The sequence below is a fragment of the Colletes gigas genome, unplaced genomic scaffold, assembly GCF_013123115.1.
Source record: "Colletes gigas isolate AHSC1104 unplaced genomic scaffold, ASM1312311v1 Colletes_gigas_Sc00012, whole genome shotgun sequence".
NCBI classification, from domain to species: Eukaryota; Metazoa; Arthropoda; class Insecta; order Hymenoptera; family Colletidae; genus Colletes; species Colletes gigas.
This window is the reverse complement of record NW_025106641.1, coordinates 7,867,410-7,886,955: the sequence shown is the minus strand read 5'-3', so window position 1 is coordinate 7,886,955 and position 19,546 is coordinate 7,867,410. Positions and strand designations below refer to the sequence as shown.

General features: G+C 41.8%; 1 protein-coding gene across 6 annotated transcripts in view; it reads left to right on the top strand.

Moving 5' to 3' along the window:
• Positions 1-19,546, top strand: part of LOC122399109 — a 605,244-nt gene that overhangs the window by 466,623 nt on the left and 119,075 nt on the right. For all 6 annotated transcript variants that reach the window (XM_043399523.1, XM_043399526.1, XM_043399525.1 and 3 more), the window contains one exon: positions 8,347-8,465. In XM_043399523.1, coding sequence (XP_043255458.1) covers positions 8,347-8,465 — 119 coding nt within the window. The remainder of the gene's footprint in view (positions 1-8,346; positions 8,466-19,546) is intronic.

Here is a 19,546-nt window from a genome sequence, read left to right as displayed (position 1 = left end):
GCCCGAACGCGAGATGCCCAGCCGGGGCTACCGATTGATCGATGGAATCGTAGATCCGAATTTATCGTCGGTGGTGTTTCAAACATTTTGCATTTTATGGAAGTTTAGTCGCGATGGTAGTTAAAGGATACAATAAACGAGAAATATCGCTTTTGCGTTGTCGTTGGCATTTTTGGGAATTTTTAGACACACTATTTTGGACCAAAATTTTTTTATGAAGATGGAGAAAGCAATGAAAATATCGGAGGTGCTCAAATTAAGTAAAAGATCTTAGAATATTTTGTCTTGACCTCATTATCTTCATCGTTGAGTCTCGAAGAGAAGAGAGTTGGGAGGCGTATAAATGTTCAAGTTACGAATCAAATGTTCATTTTAAGAATCATTAGCGAACCATAGAGCACACTTCTAACAACAAACCATTTAAAATACGAACGCATACGCAAGGAATCATTTTCATATCGTTGAATCACGAAGGGTGGAGAGTCGGAAGGGATATAAATGTTCAATCAACGAATCTCGTGTTCATTTTACGAATCATTCCCGTATCGTAACCTTTTAATAACGAACCATTTAAAGGAGAATCGAAAGCACACGGAAGAAACAGTTTCGTAACAATATTTAAATGAAATAATGAACGAGTTTTCGTTCCGCGTGGGAGGGTGGAACGCGTACGCTCGTCGCGGAACAATTTCCTCGGTATCGATTCCCGTTCAGCCCGGTAATTCCATAATTCTCCATTGAGAACAAACTTGGAGCTTCTCCCTCCCCCTCCGCCCCCCGCGGTTCGAAGCAAACGAGTGACTTTACGCAATTGTCATTCGCTGACAATGAGAGCTTCAAGTAGCGACGCGACATCCGTCTCCTTTTCCACGCCGATGTATATTCCGTTCGCGCAACCATCCTCTCCCGCCCCCCTTTTTCCGCGTCGACGTCTCGAGTCGCGAATAATATTCCGCGCCGTCGTCGCGGCGGCTCACTTTTGTATCTCTCAGCGTCGACGCACACCCGCGCCGGTCCCTCATTATTTACGGGGGCGCGAGTTCCTCGTCTCCCAGCTGGCTGCTGGTAATAAGATGCACTTCTTTAAAGGACCTCGCCTGCCCGGAAGCAACAAATTTCGTTCCCCCCCCCCTCTCTCCTCGTCGTGCGGAGACGTTCGTCCCCTCCGCGTCTGGTCCCTTCGAGGGACGCTCGTCGAGACGAACGTGGTTAATCGGAACAAACGTTTAACCGGCTGGCACCGCGCTTCAAACGCGAATCAACCGACCCCCGTCGGCGAATAGGGTGGCTGGATTAACGAAATAAACTCTCGTCTCGTTCCCTCGCGGCGGAACGTGGATGTTTGAGGTCGTATCGTTTCGATCCTTTATTTTGTTCGTTTTTCTTTCGTTTCATTTCGTCTCTGGTCGCGAGCTACGTTTTACAACGACAGTGCCTGAAGGGTTTTTTGGGCCGCTGAATATCGAGGCGACCGCGTTGATTCGGTCGAAAGGGAAACGACGGATCGTGGAGGGAGGGGGTGGAACGGTTATTTCTGCCCGATCGAGCGGCGGTTTTATAAACGCTCGACATTTTGACGAAAAATGAAGTCCGTCGAATTCGAGAGCGTGCCGCTGCGCTGCCTGGTACGAATTTCGTAACTGCGGCGGGGCTCGAGTAGCTCGACGAGGCTGCGGAGCTCGGTTCACGGAATTCGAGGAGTTAAAAGTACTGGTTCGTCGATATTGTTGGAAAAATCGTGTTACGGTATCGAACGGATGTCGCGACGATGTGGCAGACGTTGCTTGTTATTTGAATGCCGGAAGATTCGTGGATATGAATTCTTTTTAATAATATGGAAAAGGCAATTGATACCGGTGCAATAGGAAATTTATAATATGGTTCAGTTATGTTTACAAGTGTGTTAATTTCATTTATATTGGAGCAAGATTTTGTCAGAATTTTTGGTAATTATGTAGACAGTTGTAACGACATCATTCGTTAAAATTGAAGCTGACTTTGCGGTTGCCTCCAGTTAAGCTTATTGAACTATAAGCTCTGAGATGCTGTTGCACAGAGGGCTTGCAAGAAAAGGCATGCCAATTTGGAGTCCTTGAGAAAAAGCATCGTTCGAGCAGCAGCAAAAATTTCGTTAGACACGATCCGTGCAACGATCAATCACTAACTTTACTCGCAACTTTTCTTACACGGAACTGAGAACGCCATTTTAAGTAAATTATATGTGGTTCAGGAGTTTTTCTCTGTATTCACAAAGTACATTAAGTCCTCAAGTTATTTGTAAAATTCAATTTTTCCTTAACTGTATTCCGGCGTAGAGCGATCAAAAAATTGAAAAATTGGTCTCAGGCAAATTTTACCAATTTTTCGAACGATTACGATTGCAAAACAGAGGCTCGATTGCAATTCCGTTTTAATTTTCGGCCCCCCTTCCCCCGGCGGTGTCTAAAATCACCCCATGAATTTTCTCCCAGGGGTAGCCGAACACCCTCCATACGGTTTGATTAGACCATATTGCGTTGCTTCGTGCAAGCGTTCGTGTTAGTAAACGGACTCACAGTTACCCCCACTCGTATTCGTACGTTATAATAGTAATTCAGTTCGCTAAATGATGAAAAAATCGTTCCCATGTTTCATTTGAGGGTTTAAATTACTAAGAAAACCTGTCAACGGTTGGGTCACGTTGAAAAAATCGGTTCTCCTCCCCAAAAACAGGTTTCTAATACACGTTTTCCTATAAGCAAAGATACTCCTTCGATAGAAAATATATATTTTTAGACATCACACTGTGGTTACTTTAAAAGAAAAATAGATATGTCTATACTGTTCCAAAATTAAAGGTAGAGCCACAAAAGAGAGCCAGGTACTTTCAAACATCAGATATGCAAAAAGACTATATGAGGTTGTTGAAAAAAAAAAGAAAAGTTTCTCGTCCGATCAGGGGTCACCACTTGGGGGGAAAATAACCGTATTATTGGGATTTCTTTACTGAATAATTGAGTATCACTAGAATATTAATATCAAAAAAGGAAGAAAGCTACTTCGTAACCAACAACATTAAAATAAATGTGAAAGAATTCCATAAGAGAAAAGCAAGTTTCCCTTCGTTTACAGTGCACGAAGATAACCGTATATTTTTCAGATTCACGGATTCTCTAAGCGGTTCCCCAAGACTTTTAACCAGCGTACGTTCCATCGCGAGTGTACTTAACGCCCATAAATCCCACGGCGTCGTCTAACCTCCGTTTTCTCGTTTCCCTGGAGCGAGAGGAACGCGGGTGGCGAGAACAAACGTTAACCGAATCGACCAGCAGACGCTCTCAGACCACGAATCGCCGGTTCTCCTCGTACCATCGTCTAACTTCATCCATCGACTCCGTCCCTTCGCGCACTCGGCCCTTCTTCCCTCTCTGTCGTTGCGGCCCTTCCCGCAGCCCAGTCCCGAAGGTTCCCCCTTAACGAAGTATCAGTGTTACCACCGACGGATTACGTATTCAGGAGCGGCGTTTGGTCGGTGTACATTGGCGGGTTCGGCAGCGCGGACACGGGAAGGTTGCTGCAGACACGGCGGTGCTCAGGGTGGCGGGGGTGGTTGCTGCTGGTGGCGGCAGAGGGATCCAGAAAGGCCAGGAGTAATGATGTTTGTTTAGCTCTCGAGGAAGGACCGTTAACGGGGCTGGAAGATACGGGTTTTGGCACGAAGATGATGGCTAAGGGATGGTAGGACCAGGGACCCCGGTTGAAACATCTCCCGTTCTTCTTCCTCTCGTGCATCCCCCGTTCCATCCCTCCTCGCCCTTCCATCTGGACCTCGTCTCGTAAATTGAAACTCCCGTGTGTTCGAGTCCGTACATCTGGAGCTCCTTACGAGTTAAGCTACGCAAATTAGATTTTCTGCTTAGAAGCCAGAAGTACGATTTTCTACCCCCCCTCTGCTATCCCTGTCCCTCGACGTTCGACGATTTCGATCGACTCTGGCGATCGATCTTACGGTTTCTTGGTATCCGTCGAGCGTTGCATAATCCAAAAATCAATGTTGATTAAATTTACTGATGAATTGGAAATAAAAGTAAACACTTTTCTATGATTTTCAAGAGCAAGTATCATAGATACCTAATAGACAGAGATTTTTAAATAATTTATTACAATTTATTACAATTCGATTTTCATTCACGAATATAATTACTCAAATTCGTCAGAAGTTACAGGCATTTCCGGTCCACAATGCTCCCTTACAACAAAGTGACAGTAATTAACGCCCCTCGCTTAAAGTTACAGACTAAACTTTGTCGTATTTTATCATAATGTGGAAACTTGCAAATGAACTTCTTCATTCATCTTAATTAGGTCACCGACATTACGCCGACTTCGCGGCGCATACGTATCAGATCGGGTCTTGTTTAAAAAAAAAAAAAAAAAGCGAAAGGTATACATCAGAACTTACTTTTTTAATTACGATACAAAAGATCTGACAAGCAGTTCTTTAATTAAGATTAAAAGCCCGATAGGACGGATCGCGGTTAACTTTTCTGCCGATTAACCCAGATTCCAGTGCTGTGACAGGAAGAGTGAGCAGAAGGGTGGGAAAGAAACGTGCGTTATACTTCTTCCATAACGAGACGTAGTTTAGTTTTATCTCGAATAATAAACTCGTGTTTTTGATAAGGGGATGCAAGTTTATGCACTCGCGGGTTCGTTTATTTAAAGTGGAAGCGTAATAACCGTCCTTAAAACATAATTCGGTATAAACTCCTGGAGTTACGTTGACCAGTGCTGCTTTAAACTGTTGAATCGTGAGATGTTTACGTGGATAAAAAAATTACAGTGTAACGTAGCGAAGGAAATCTCTGAAATGTTTTTTGCGAAACTTTATTCTACGAAAAGTATATTAATTCGTGAAAAAAAAACGGTTTCACATTACGAAATGTAAAACTTGTGCTTCTGCTCGTAGTCACGGAGAACAAAAATTAAAGGCGCCCCTTTGCAAAGCGACTCGACCGCGTGATATTTTCCAAGCGACCCTAATATTTCATCCGAGTATTGAAATTCCGCGCGGGTTCACGGCGCTACTCGTTCGCGGAAAATCGGTAAATTTCACGGCTGAAGTATCAGCGATCGCTGATTCGACGGTTTATCCTTTCTTCTCCCGCCATTAGGAAAACGGAAGTTTCCGGCCGAAGGGTGGACAAGTAAGGGGAGGAAAGTTCGTTCGAGGCGAGGGAAATTTCCGCGGACGAACTGGCGCAACTTCATTCGCGTCGTCGAAAGTCAGCCACGATCGGAGCGCGTTCGCGTACGAGGCATCGAATCGGGATGGAAATAACAGTGAAACGAAAAGTGGAGACGAACTTTTCTCTTGTCCGCGTCGCCGCGTGCTGGCAGCAGCTGCATTGGAAATTAATTTCGACTCGAACCCCCCTCCTCATCCTTCGGATCGACATATCTTTATTATTATCTAACTTCTTTATATGCACACGCGTGGTTCCGGAGTTTGGAGAATCTATAATCTGAATAATTATTTTCCTAATTTTAGTCAAGTGCTGTTGTAAAATTCTTGCAGACTAAACACCCGATATATAATTTATGGACGTTTCTATATATTGTAGAAATTCTCTGAGTCACAAAAAAAAATATTGTTGCATACATTATCGTGGAAATAGTATTATTCAAGTGCAACTACTCGTGGCACGTTGAATACGCGAGTTCTCGTCCGATCAGTGACGTTCAGCTGCATTGGGCCCGAGTGCAGTTCAGGATGGGTTATACCGCTTGGGGGGAAAAATACGTATAGAGGTATTTATTATTATTTATATACCCCTCTATCGGGTTTGCAATTAGGTATTGCTTGCCCGTTAACATTAAAAAAAACAGAAGAAAAATACTTCATAAATGGGGAAGTAACACAGTGGTAATAAATAATAACATTTGGTAAAAATAAACATTCATTTATAGCGAATACGAGTGGGAGTAACTGTGTTGTATATTCGAACCCGAAGTAATGTTAAAGAAAATACCCAAGTACTCTCCACCAACGATAACAGAATTTTCTATGTATAATAACACACAAATAGCGAGAGTATTTGAGTTTCTGAAACGGTTTGATGGCAAAGAAACGCCGCAGCGTGTAAAGGAAATTTTATCAGAATCGTCCCCGAGTACTTTCCCGTGTTCGATCCCAGGGAATTTCCCGCGATATTTAGCGACGGCAAATTCGACACCAATTCCGACTATTCTTGCGTGGTCCTTGGACTTTGAAATGGAACAACGTTCGTGCGCGCTAGGGCTCTCGGCTTTCAGGTTCCTGAAATAGTTCCTGAAATAGTACACGCCTCCGAGCGAGTAATAAACCCAATTCCACATACTTAACAGGCATACCATCCCCAACACCCCTCGACCCGCGTCTTCGACGTGGCTGTTGTTAACACGTGAAATGCCATAGCAGCGTCTCGCGTAATTAGAAATTTCGCAGACGAGAGGCGGCTGTCGCCGTCTTTGTACATCGAACTGTGTTCTTCGGTTTCAAAGAATTCTACGGTCTGTCCCTTCGCAATTGGGCAGGGGAACGTGGCTTTGGAAACCCTCCGGAGATGAAAGGAAACGTTACCAGGCGAAATTGAATGGTTTTAGATCCTCTGTCTCGTGGCGTTGCCAACGTGCCCCGTTGCGTTTCGTTCTCGCTGGATACCTTTAGATTTCGGTACACTAATTAGCGCTGTTTTTAGCGGAGTAGTTGCGTATAAAAGTAATCTGCTCGGTTCATAAGTTCGCGCTCGTTTTTTAATATAACGATGTGCGAAGACAATACGCAAATTGTTTCGTATTCTTTTCGCCCGGGAACAAACCGTAGCGTGTCGTTAAATTTAATGAGAGTTGCGTGTAATGATGTAGATTCTTCATCGCGGACGGTTTAATACCAACATTCGTTTCTATTACCCTCTCGTTTCCTCCCGCTGATTTAGCTGTTTCGCTGGCTACGTTCGTTTTTCACGAATTAGAGTTTAAAATGGAAATAATTGTTCGAGGAATAAAGTTTAATTTTATTCTGCGTTCGGCACAATGTTGAGGGAAATTTTAAACTGACATCCTATTATTGTATTTCTAGAGGAATTAAGATTTGTGTCAGACACTTTTCAATGGTAAAACTAAGCAAATTATAAATGAAACACGCTTTTACGTGTTTGAATTCGTCTTTGACATCGTCGGTAATAAACATCGATCGTCCCATTTCGAAACGCCAAGGGTTAAATTGCTGTAGATGTTTTGGTAGAAAACCGAACGAATATTATCATCACAGGCGTATCGAGTAACGCTCGATTCGAAGAAGCTATGCTCGCAAGAATTTGTATATTATCTTTAGCTCGAGCGTTAAACGGAGTTTCCTCCCCCGCGACGCCGTTAAAAATAATACGTCTGGCCCCCCCCCCGCAACCGGAGAAATTCATGGTCCCGAAGTCGGTTGTCGTCAAAAGGTCTGCGATAACACAGACTTTCGAAACGTACGATCGTGATCGATGGTAAACGCGCACCCACCGTCGAGGCGCACAGCTCGCCGTGGCGCAATGGTATCTTTATCGACGTTCTAATGTCCGTCGTAAACCCGTGTCCGTCTGGTTTTACGATGGCTGCGCCCGGTAATTGAAAACTGTGTCCGGCCCGTTCCGTTTCGCGGGGCTCGCAATGAACCGTGCGGAAACGTTTGCCCAGCCGCGGAGAATTGCGAACATTTGCGCGAAACACGCGCCGATTATCGTGTATTAAAATCGCGGGAACCGATTCGAAGCCGTTACACTTAGTTTGTCCGCGATTGTGAACAGTAATTTCGTTACTCGTTAGACGGGGAGCGCGATCCGGTTCGTTCCAATAACAGGGGGCCGGCGATTGAATCGAACGCGCCTCGCGGATTGCGAAATCGAACAATCTTTAAATCGTTACGCTGTTTCCAAATATCTCTGTCTTTGGTCTGAAATATATTTTCAACGATACACTTATTAAAATCGTCACTTTTTCGGTGTTAGTTTTATATTAGGGTTTTATTTTGGATGACTAACAGATTATTACAAATTACTTTACTTACATACATACGTGGTAGGTACATTTGTCTGAAGACAATAGATGGTCAAGTGTTTGTTTACTTGCGTACATATTAACGTAGATCGCGTACCACCTATAAAAAATTTTAAACAGACAAGATTTAAACAGGTGGATCGCTAGAAAAGACTCGAACTTGGAAAGTTCGTGCCCCCTTCGTGAAATTGTCAGCGTCGATGGCTGATTACGCGAATAAGCCAACTGTTACGGGGGGGCGTCGTTGCAAAGATGCGCTGACACGGTGCACGGTTTCTGTCGCAGGTCTGCGGGAAGGTGTTCAACAACGCATCGGCGCTCACGAAGCACAAGCTGACGCACAGCGACGAGAGGAAATACGTGTGCACGATGTGCGGCAAGGCGTTCAAGCGGCAGGACCACTTGTGAGTATAGATGCGTGATTCCAACCCCCCTCTTTTCCGCGTGGATTAGCGGAACCTGTCGTGTTTCCGTTGCCGTCTGCGATTAACGAAAACCGTCTACTCTTTTACGCCCCCGCGAGCCGAGAACTCGACTGCTTTCGATCGCAGAGTAATTCCTAGAGTAGACGAAAACAATGTATTCGGAGAGAAAGACTCGAGAGGAAACGTACTTCGAACATACTTGGGTCGAGAGAAGTCCTCGAGTTATCTTCTATGGCTGTTCAGTATCTAATAACTCCCTGGCGGTTATAGGAAAAAGAAAACACATTTGCAGAATTGTATTTAGAGTATAATTAATATGGCTGATAATAGTTAAAAAATGCAATTTTATAAGGATACACGGTTTTTTTTAGATTAGAGATGATACTCCTTATACTCCGTATTTGGTCTTCTATGGCTGTTCAGAATCTAATAACTCGCTGGTGGTTATAGGAAAAAGAAAACACATTTGCAGAATTGTATTTAGAGTATAATTAATATGGCTGATCATAGTTAAAAAATGCAATTTTATAAGGATGCACGGTTTTTTCTAAATTAGAGATACTAGAAATCCTTGCAACGCGTTGAAATTCTAAATGGATGAAATTCCATTCCGCGAATATTTGTATTACTTTGCTGGCTTTTTAAAGCACTTTTAGTGACGATAGGCAGTGCAAGGGGGAGCTTTAGCAAATTAAAAACGATTAAAAGCTATTTACTTTCGTCGATGGAATAGCATCGATTTTTTGGAAGATACATGAAGATAATTTAAAACATCACGATTTAAATCTCTGGTCCGTTTAATATTATAAAATTTCGCTCTATTCCCAGTGTTTTATAATCCAGTAAATATGAAGAACGTTTCGTGTATATTGAATTTTTGATCCGACAGACCCGGTGCAGTGCTATAATATCTACGGAAATGTTTTCTAGTATTTTGTGTAATCTTTAACGGGAACACAGCTTTTCGACAAATTTTTGTATAAATTTAAAAGATATCACCATTTATCCTATACGTAGCAGATTTAATCTAGATGCTACAAAACTATAAAAATAATACGTACAATTTCAGTCATAGAAATTATTTACCAGTTAAAGATTTGAAATTCTCCGAATAATTATCGGTTTCATTCGCTTCGTAAAGCACGCCGGAGACGCGCTAAAAGAATTTCGTCGTTTCGATCGCGTTCGCCCGTTTTAATCGTCGCGTTTACTTTGCACGGAACGACCGAAGAAAATCATTTGTCGCCATAACGATAAATACTCCGGAGCCGAGCGAGTTTAAGTATAGATTCCGACTTCAAATAATACGACGTTCGCTTCCAACGCGTAATCCCCCGGTTCTGCATGTTCCACTTACATCCTAGAAATAAATTGCACCGAAGGCGCGTTAGAAGGGGATATCAGACTCCCCCCCCCCTCTCCACGAAATCGTCTCGTCGTACCGAGAACAAAATACGCGTCTAATATCTTGAGCTGCTTTACGAGTCTGTGAAGTTTCGTTAGTTTCGTTCCCATTTGTACGTCGAATTCGCGCTGAAACCCCGTAATTCGTGACGCGAAAAGGGATGATGAAAGGCGGAGAAAAGAAGGAGGAAAGGTTTACGATGGCTCCGTGGATGTTTCCCGGATCGACGTGTCTGACAAGGTTTTCCCAGCGCGAAAATTCCTATTCTGACGAGTCCTCGTGAAAACGTAGACCACGTTCGAAGACGTAAGAAGTAGTTTCTTTTTCCCTCGCGGAAATTCACTCCGAAGGGATGAAACACTTCACAGGGGTTTCCTCTTTACAGTTTGCGCAATTTTCGCACGTTCATTTCTTTTCATTGTGTTCCCGGACGTGTAAGTCAAAATGATGCTATTTCCATCCAGAAAATGTCTTCTTCGTCTCGCGTGGAATAAAAATGGAGCGTTCTTTGTACGATGCTCCTCGACTCTCTCGGAGTCAATTTATACGGTAAACAATTTCGTATCCGTGTACCCCTCGTCTTTCGTCGTAACGGTTTATGAATTTTTCAATTTTACTCGTCGATTACTCGTTCGGAATTTTCTAAGGATCGCTACACATGATAGGTAGGATTTATGAAATCGAACAATGTGATTTTTGGTTCGTTTGGAAGCAATCTCTCAACCCTGTCGCTCGTTTAGTCTCTTGCTAACACAATTATATTGCTCAGGACTGTTAAACATACAAAAGTATCCATATTGCAACGCTGTATTCATCCAGAAACTTTATTCGACTTAAACTTCCATTTTAGACAATTAGTCTCAGCGCCTATTTTATTTCCTTTAACGTTTCAACTACAAAGTGAAAAGACGCCATCGCTCATACACATATGAAGCGACAATAAAAGTATTATAAGGTCCAAAAGTCGAATCAAAAAGAATTCTCCCGAGAAGTTTACCACCTGTTACTTTGGGAAACAAAAACGACAGTACGAAAGTTACTTTATTCGTTCATATTGGTTCATGTTCATTTTCCGAGGGATCTCGCGAAACTCTCTGAAAATAAACGAAGGGCGAGCAAGGGCAGAAGGGAACGAAGGGCAAGAAAAAACGTGAGCGTGAAAATAGAGGAGCGTGGGGGGTGGCAGAATCGCGGAGTGACCAGCGAGAAACGAAAATTCAATTCTTCTCGGGAACGAGAAAAGGAATAAGAGGGAATCAATAGTGGCAGCGATGGTTGCTTCTGGTAGCCTTGGCCAAGGATTGTTGGCCAGGCCGAAAGGTTAGACTTTGTATTTCCTGCGAAGACGGATCTACAAATCCTCCTTCCCCTCTATTCGGAATTCGCCACGTATCCTCGGCTGCGTTTCGAACGGACAGCAGTTTTCCTTTCTGCCACAGTTTCGTGCCGCCTGTGTCACGTTCGATCCCGTGTCGCGGTATTACTTGCGACTCGTTGAATGTTTTCTCAGGCTTGCGTTGATATCCAGAGGAATTGGTGTCCCCTGTAATTAAATCGTAAGTAACTGATTACGACGATTTGTACGAAAAAAGATATCCACGGATCACTGGCACAGAATCACTGGAAAATAGAATATCTTATAAAGGAAACAAAATAAAGATTACATTACGAATGACGATTAAAAAATTATGAATATTTTGGAAAATTAGTGATACAAAGTGATATAATATACAACAGAAAAACACTTAATTAAATAAGGAAGAGTAGTTAGCTAGGAATAAGTATGACAAGTTTCAGGAAAAAAGAATTCTTCTGAAAAATACGAGAATATAGATGCTTGTACATGAAGAGCTAAGATTTGTTGTACAACCGAATAATAGCAAGCTCTTCGTGTAAAAACAAGTCGAAAATATAGAATAGAATTTTCTCGTACGAGGCTTCATTCCTGAGAAAATTGTCCTCGAAGATATGTCTGACCATTATTCCTCATTACTACTTACAATTTTGTTTTTGAGGGTTCCCAGCGGTATAATATTATGTTTTAATCAATCGTGACCAGTTACGAGATTCATACAACGCAAAGAATACTATTATACACTTACATCAGTGCTTGAAATGATAGAAATACTGATGCAAGTAGAAATAACTGATATTGGTCAGACGCGTTAATCGTACTCGATCGTTCGCGTGTTTCGTGAAGTTTTAAAATTATTTCTCGAACGAAGCCTAAGACTTAGAATTCTTGAATACAACGAAAGAATGCGATACCACAAATAGGATACCACTAATCGCATAATATACGTTTCATCGCGGGAGCAGACAAAGAAAAGCATTAAAGAAACCTAAGTGCGCGGTATTGTAGAGCGGTGAATGAAAACTCGTAAAACAGAAAATAGAAAACGAATGATTGCAGCTCGACTAATGCTCGTAGGGACGATTGGTCTCCGCGAATCGTATTCTAATGCGATTATAAATCAGTGGAAACGTCAACGTGACTCTGGTTCCAACGAGCTTCCAAGCTTATTTTCGAAACGATCGAAACTGGAAAATGTTCAATCGGGCAAAATTTCGAAGGCTTCGAATTCTAAGCTGACAGAATGAACCGAGGCGAGTCTGCAAACTTGTAACTGTGGTCGTAATCCGGCGTAATCTGTTCATAAAATATTGAAAGCTTAAAATCATTCGAGGGATGGGAGTTGCCGTTTCAATATATAATCCTTACGTACGTATTATTCAACTATTTTCTAAGAGGATTATTAGAGCGTTACCACTGAAATAAAACGTAAATTATATATTACCGATTCGAGAATCATTTGCGGTAATATTCAGCCGTATCAATTTATCGTGTAACTCGAATTGAAATATCGAGTTATAGGAATAAATGTACGAATGGAATTAACGTATTTTCGAGGAAAAGATATTAATTTAATAAAACAGTAATTCCAGGGAGAATTACTGTTTCTCGTCGGTGGTTCTTCGATCGGGAACGTTTGTAATTTTCGAGGTTCGAAAATTTGTCTTTGTACTCGCATCGAAATCGCCGCAATCCTCTTTTGTGCTTCGTTCCCTTTGCTACGTGCAATGGATTCGACTCGAACAGTATTTCTCTTTTCCTCGACCTTTCCTCGACGTCGCTTTCGTTTTATGTACATACGTATTTCAGTCGATGGGGTCCACCGACACTATGTTCGATGCTAGCTGACGAACACCGCCAGGAATTACTTTTGTTTCATCTCTGGCTTCTTCGAGCCTTTTTTCAAATTCAATGTCCCGTCGATTGTTCCTTTTCAATTTCCTTTCGCCGCCAGTTCCGTCTTCCCTTCATCGACGAGAAACCCTTCGAACTTTCGAACAAAAATTGAATAGAAAATCGTTTGTTACTGTAGCCAATAAATATTTTTTTTTAAATGATATTATTAATTTTTCACAGAATGCAAAATATGACAAGTTTAAATTATTTCTAGTATTATAGAAGCAATTTAAATATGTTAAAAACAGCAGGTAGAAGATTTCGACGATATTGTTGATATTTGTTTAGTTGGATCGAAGGAACGGCGTACTTAGAAACATTGCCCCTTTGTTCGAGGGAGTATTCCATTTGGCTTGTGTCCATAAAATTTCTTGGTCGGTTACTTGGAAACTCGTTTTCAAGAAAGCATATGCCGGGATTCGAGTAAACGATGTGGACGACTTTATCCGATCAGCGAAAAAGTCCTTGGCCTGTTTCCTGTTTTTATTGAAATCCTTTTAACCTCGGATACCTCGAAAAGACGGGACTTAAGTACCTAACTCTGTATGTACTGCGGACCGAAGTCGTAAAGAATTGTGTTTTCTCCGCGAATCCTTTTAAACTTCACCACTGTATCGCGACCTCGCAATTTCAGCTTAAAAATAGCGGAAAAGTAAACTCGACGATAGCGTTTCGAACTCTATTCCCTTCCGACGAGCTCATCGCTGACCATAGAAATTAATTAACAAATATAATAGCGCGGTTATTTGGGTTCACATTAAATTTTCCCTTACAATTTATAGAAGTGTTTGTAATCTCTGTGTTTTCCATTTAAATTTGTATAACTCTATTATGGTAAATTATGTTTGAACGATCTAAGTAACGAAATCTCCAGGGAAGCTTTAAATGGAGATGCAGAAACACTGTTCGAAATTTACGTTCGGGTAATTTGTTAAAAAGTATTCTGATTCGTGCACGTCGAGTGTTATTGAATTTAATAGACGCGGGGGGGTTGCGTTTAATTAATATAAATGCCACTTTTACGCTCATTGCAGCCCATTACGCACCGAAAGCAACGAATAATTAGTCTTTGAGATTCTTACTGTAAATTCTGCATGAAGTGTAATTTGTGCTCGCGGGGCTGAAAATTCTCATAAGTTCAGTTCACCAAAGGGAAAAAATTGCATCTCACGGCATAGTTGGCCGCCTTTTCAGAGAATGTTTTATGTAACGAATGTAATAACTGTCGTCTCTGAAATACTTCTTTGAAGTCCCTTACCTTTTAAGTATTTAGCAAAGAATTTTCTTCGAGCGGCAAGATTATAAGAGGCGCTGTTATATAAAGAAAGAGGACTGATTGAGAGACGAGACGATTTTCGAACCACTCTCTGTCAGATTTCTTGTAAACTATACGGAGTGTTCACCCACGGTTGGGCAATTATTTTAAAAACAACACAACAAGAATTTAATGAACTTTGTTCTCTATTCGAGTAGAGGAGAAATTAATTTAACTTTCTTATGCAACAAGATTTGCAGAAACGTTTATTAGAAAGCTCGTTGACCAGGAATTTTCCTCCCATTAATATTTGCGTAATCGACTGGACCTGAATAGAAAGTTACGATCACTTTTTCTTATCCTGCTCGAGACAGATCACTATTGTGCTGACGTATCTATTTTTAAAGGAACGTGCAAACTTGCAGAAGCACTCTTTTCAGAGAGTAACGTGATTAATCCATTTATACCTCCACGTTGCCATTGAAACCATTCATGACGTTTCAATGGGAAAATTGTTACGATAGGTTTCTTCAGACAAATATGATTAAGGCAATGATCCATCGATCGTGGGAAGTTTGACGGTTGATCGGGAAATAAATGTAACGCGGCCGGTGATCGAACGTAATTTAATTCTATTTGTACGAAGTAATAAGTGTCGAATTACAAGTTCCATCGATATTTTCTGATATCGAATCTGCCCTTCGCTTTTCCTCGCCATTATATAATATGGGAGAAGTTTTCCATCACGTAACGCGTTTCTATAGCTGTCGGATATTATTCTTTTTTACAAGAAACAATGAAAATACTTTTACCCTCGAATTAAATCCCCATTTCGTATTATTGGATTATTACTCGGGGGTTACCGTTCAATTAATGTTTGATTTCCCAGTACCTTTTTTCGTGCTTATTGTTTTACAAAGCCTTTCGTATTAATTATTCTCTATTATTCGAATGCATGAAAGCAAACGTCGTTAGTAATATTGAAAAGGTACACTTCGGATTAAATTACTACCTCGACTGTTAATATTTCCACTCTAATCGACGATAAATTTTTATTCACGTCCTCGAATATTATAATTCCCTCTGCAGCGTAACGAACGTGAGAATACCGAAGCGAAAATTAGTTACCACAATGGAAAGATGATTTCTTTATTTTCGTTAACAGGTCGAGGGTCACTGTTTCGCTTCCCGATTCGTTTCTTTTCTATTATCAGCAAGTGACACAGTTTCCCGTGAATTTTTGTTCGGTCTTATTATCAAAAAAAAAAAAAGAGAGAAAAAGAAAAAGAATTCCAAACAGGCTTCCCCGGTTGAACCGCGGGCAACGATACACCCGAAGTGGAAAGAAAAAGTCCCGGAGTACTTAACCTGTTTCCCGTTATCTCTTGAAAGCCTCTTATTTCGCGGACGCCACATAGAATTTGCACGGAATTCGTTGTTCCACGCAGGAGTAATTAAGCAGACAAAAGGAAATACGAAAAAAGAGAGGAAATAAAAAAAATAACAAGAAAGAACGACAACGTTCGAAGGACACTTCCTTTCTCGCCAGTAAGCCGAGCCAGCCGCAATTATTATCCTTTGCACATTTTTTTATGGATTGCTAGGGGTGACTTTTTAATGTAAATTTACTGGTGACGAACTGATATAGAATGTCTCGTAGCATGCAGGACCCATTCAAGACTAAATTCTACACGTGAAAGCAATAAAGAAACATATGTTCTATTCTACCTTGTTTTCGAGTTATGACGAATTGTATATTTGAAATCCATTGTATACTCGGCTTGCATGAAATTTGAACATTTCCTGAACAAATGGAAAGAGTAAGACAGTCGATGATAAAGCTTCTCCAGACCTGTGTTCAGATACAAGGAGCTCATTTGTTGTGAATCAAATAACTCGAAAACAAGGTCGAATATGTACGTTTCTATGAACTCTTTTTTTAATGAAATTTCTAAAATTGCACCTTTGGAGTAGCTCTCGAACATTTTTAAATTCGACGTCTGAGTTAGGTCTGGACGGACGTCGAGCGAATTAATACGCAGTCACGAACGGGACGCGTCAGCGATTCGAAGGAGGGCGTAACGGGAGAAGGGGGAGGCTGGTTTAATTGAAATTTAAAAAAAGACGCCCGAAGCGCAACATCCTGTTCCGATTCAGCGAAGGAGCCAGGAGAAAGAGGAGACTGCACGGGTCCGGCAGTCGATCCCTGGTCCCCGTCCCTTAGCCTTCACCCCTTTTCTTGCGCCGGTTCCCGGGTCCGCCATTGTAAGTTCCTCGGCGTATCTCTGTTATCGAAGTAAATCCACGTAGTCCCTTTCCTCCCCCGAGCTCGAACGGGCGACGCTGCTCCTCGAAATAAGGAAGAACGAAAGGAAGCGCTTATACCTCGAGAGATATTCTCTTCGAGGGCTCTTCGAGAGCCAAGCAATATATATATATATATATACACACAGAGAAAGAGAGAGAAAGAGGTGTAGGAGGATGGAGGGTGGTCGCCGTCTCTTGGTCCAAAAGGGATTTGCGACAACTTCGGGACAGGGGCGGAGGGGGGAGCAGGGGGGAGCAGGATTCAGAAAGAGTCGTTGGCGATGCAGCCAGCGGGGGAGCTTCGTCGTTTCTTCGGTCTTCCGCTTGTAAAGAGGGCTTGCTTTCCCACCTCGATATCGTCGATACCCTCTTTGTTCCTGGGCTTTCTTCTCGTCCGCCTCGCATTAAGGATGCTCTGACCCCGTGAAATGAAAGAAAATAGAGCGGAGCGAACGGGCCTCCCTGCCCGGAGACTCTCCTTTCGCAACGACCGACTGCGACCGGGGAAATTAATGGAGAGTTGATAATTGGTGAGAATTTAATCTTGGACTTTGAAGGCTACGAGTAGAGACCGGGCGGAGACGCTCAGCGCGGAAAAGTTTCTAGTACCCAGGGTGCATCTGCGAAATTCTCTCTTTCACTGTTCAATCGTTTCTCGAAATTCCGAAAACCGAAATTATGAGAGGTTTTTAATTCCCGAAAAACTATGGAATGCACTTGATATATTTGGGGGTGGAAATAACCCTGTACGAAACTCTCGTTTCATTAATTCTATTATCCCACTCTCCTGTTCCTTTTGAAGGGACATCCAGCATTTGAATGTACTCTCTAATGAAATACAACGATATCAGTGTTTTAAAGTGATTGTATAGGACAAAATAGATAAGCAAAGAGTGTAAAAGAAGATATATGTTTACTTGAGTTAGTAGTAGCTGATCGAGGAAAAGTCTCCGAGTGCAAAGAATTAATAAAAATATGAATTAGCACAAAGATCCAGAATCGAATTATTATTAACACGTTTAAAAGTATAAGAATGTTGGATCGAAAATTTTAAGGAAAATTCTAAATTCCTCCCCGGGTCTTCTCTTCTCGTTTCGCATGCAAAATGCATCTTGGAACCTTCAAACTCCTGACGCGATTTTCTATCCATCGATCGAAATCTTCGTATTAAAAGAGATCTTTCTCCGAAGCTGGCGTTCGTTTAAAACCGTTATCAGACCCGTGGATCGATTCCATTTCAGAAACGTATATTTAGAGCAGTTCTTTAAAGGATGCATCGCCATTAAAAGAAAAAAGGAACCGAGATATCCTCGTTCCTTTGTTTCTCTTTCAACAACGAAGCTTTCTTTTCTCGCTTCGACGTCTTCAATACGGTCTTTGTGCCATTTTCCTACTAGCCCCTCGCTGCGTTAAAAACGCTTTGTTGCGGATTCAAAGAGAAAGAGCGAGCGAAACGGAAGACATTATCGAAGTATGCTTTCCGTCCTTGGCGTTCTTTATCATAACACTCGAAGATCGCACAAAGTTAATCGATGGAAAATCTTGGACGGAAACACGTCGTTCGATGACAGACTCTAAATCGCGGATGCATTCTTCATATTGCATTGAAACGTTCCTGGTAAAAATTCTGTAGAAAAAATTTTTCTTTAATAGAAATTATATTTGGTAGAATTTCTTTCAAATGAAATAAAATAAATTAAGAGTATCTAAGACGCCATTACGAAGCCTAGTAAGCCATCGTTCGCAAAAATCAGCGAATTCTAACCGCCCCCCCTGTAAATCGCGGCAGTTACTTATTCAAATTACCCATCGACTGTTATTACTCGAAGGCAAATTACGAAATAAATCAGACGCTTTATCCCAGACTCCCTTGAAAGCACCCGGTTTCTTTTTTTCCGCCTTTTAACGTCGGAAGTGCGACTCGCGGGCGGTTCGATCGATCCTCGGAACGATCTCCCGCAAGGACGGCAGATCAGAAAGGATATACGTTAAAAGTTGAACGAATTAGCTTTTACAAATTAAACCCTGTTCCCTCCCCTCCCTTCCTTCTCTCCGCTCGAGTCGAACTTCGCCTCGGGATAGAATTTAAGGGAATTCGTTCGTATATCGATAGACTATAAAACTTGGTCCGATAGAGGAACTCTCCCCTCTCCCTCCCACGACTGCTGGAAAATTTACTGGATACGATGTCCTCCGCGCTGCACTCCCGGCTACTTCTTAGTGCGATTCACAGGAGAATCCCTTCCTTCCAGGAAGATACGGACGTGGACAATGTTCGAGACCTCGTTAAAGTTTCAGAATACGAGAGAAAGGGTAGACGTCGGTTGCACGAGCGGAGGAAGTTTCACGGAGGGAAACCGGAATACGTTAATGCGATGGTTTTCATCGACGGACGCGAGTGTATTTTTTAATATGCTCCTCTGTTGGAACCGTGAAAATTACTTTAGTGACTCGGTGAATCGTGAGGAATGTTGGTTCTTACGGTACTGGAATACCATATTTGATACTCGACCTCTTCTGATCTCTACTGTATTTATTTCTTCTAATATCTCATGAAATGTAAATGTAATTAGACTGGTACCAAACTCGATGCAATTGGATAACAATTTCTAAATTTTTTCTGGTCAGAAACTTCAACTGTAAACGTCTGTAAATTCTGTTTTATTTTTCGATTAGCTTCATTTTCCCGTATCTTAGTTTATTTGTTTAAATGCTGATTTCCTCGTACAAACACGATTCTGACGCAATCGAAAGCAGAAATAGTTATAGGTACGATTCAACGATCTACGAATAATGTTTCCTGTTTGTCTTACGGACCAACAATTTACAGAGTCGCTTACGGC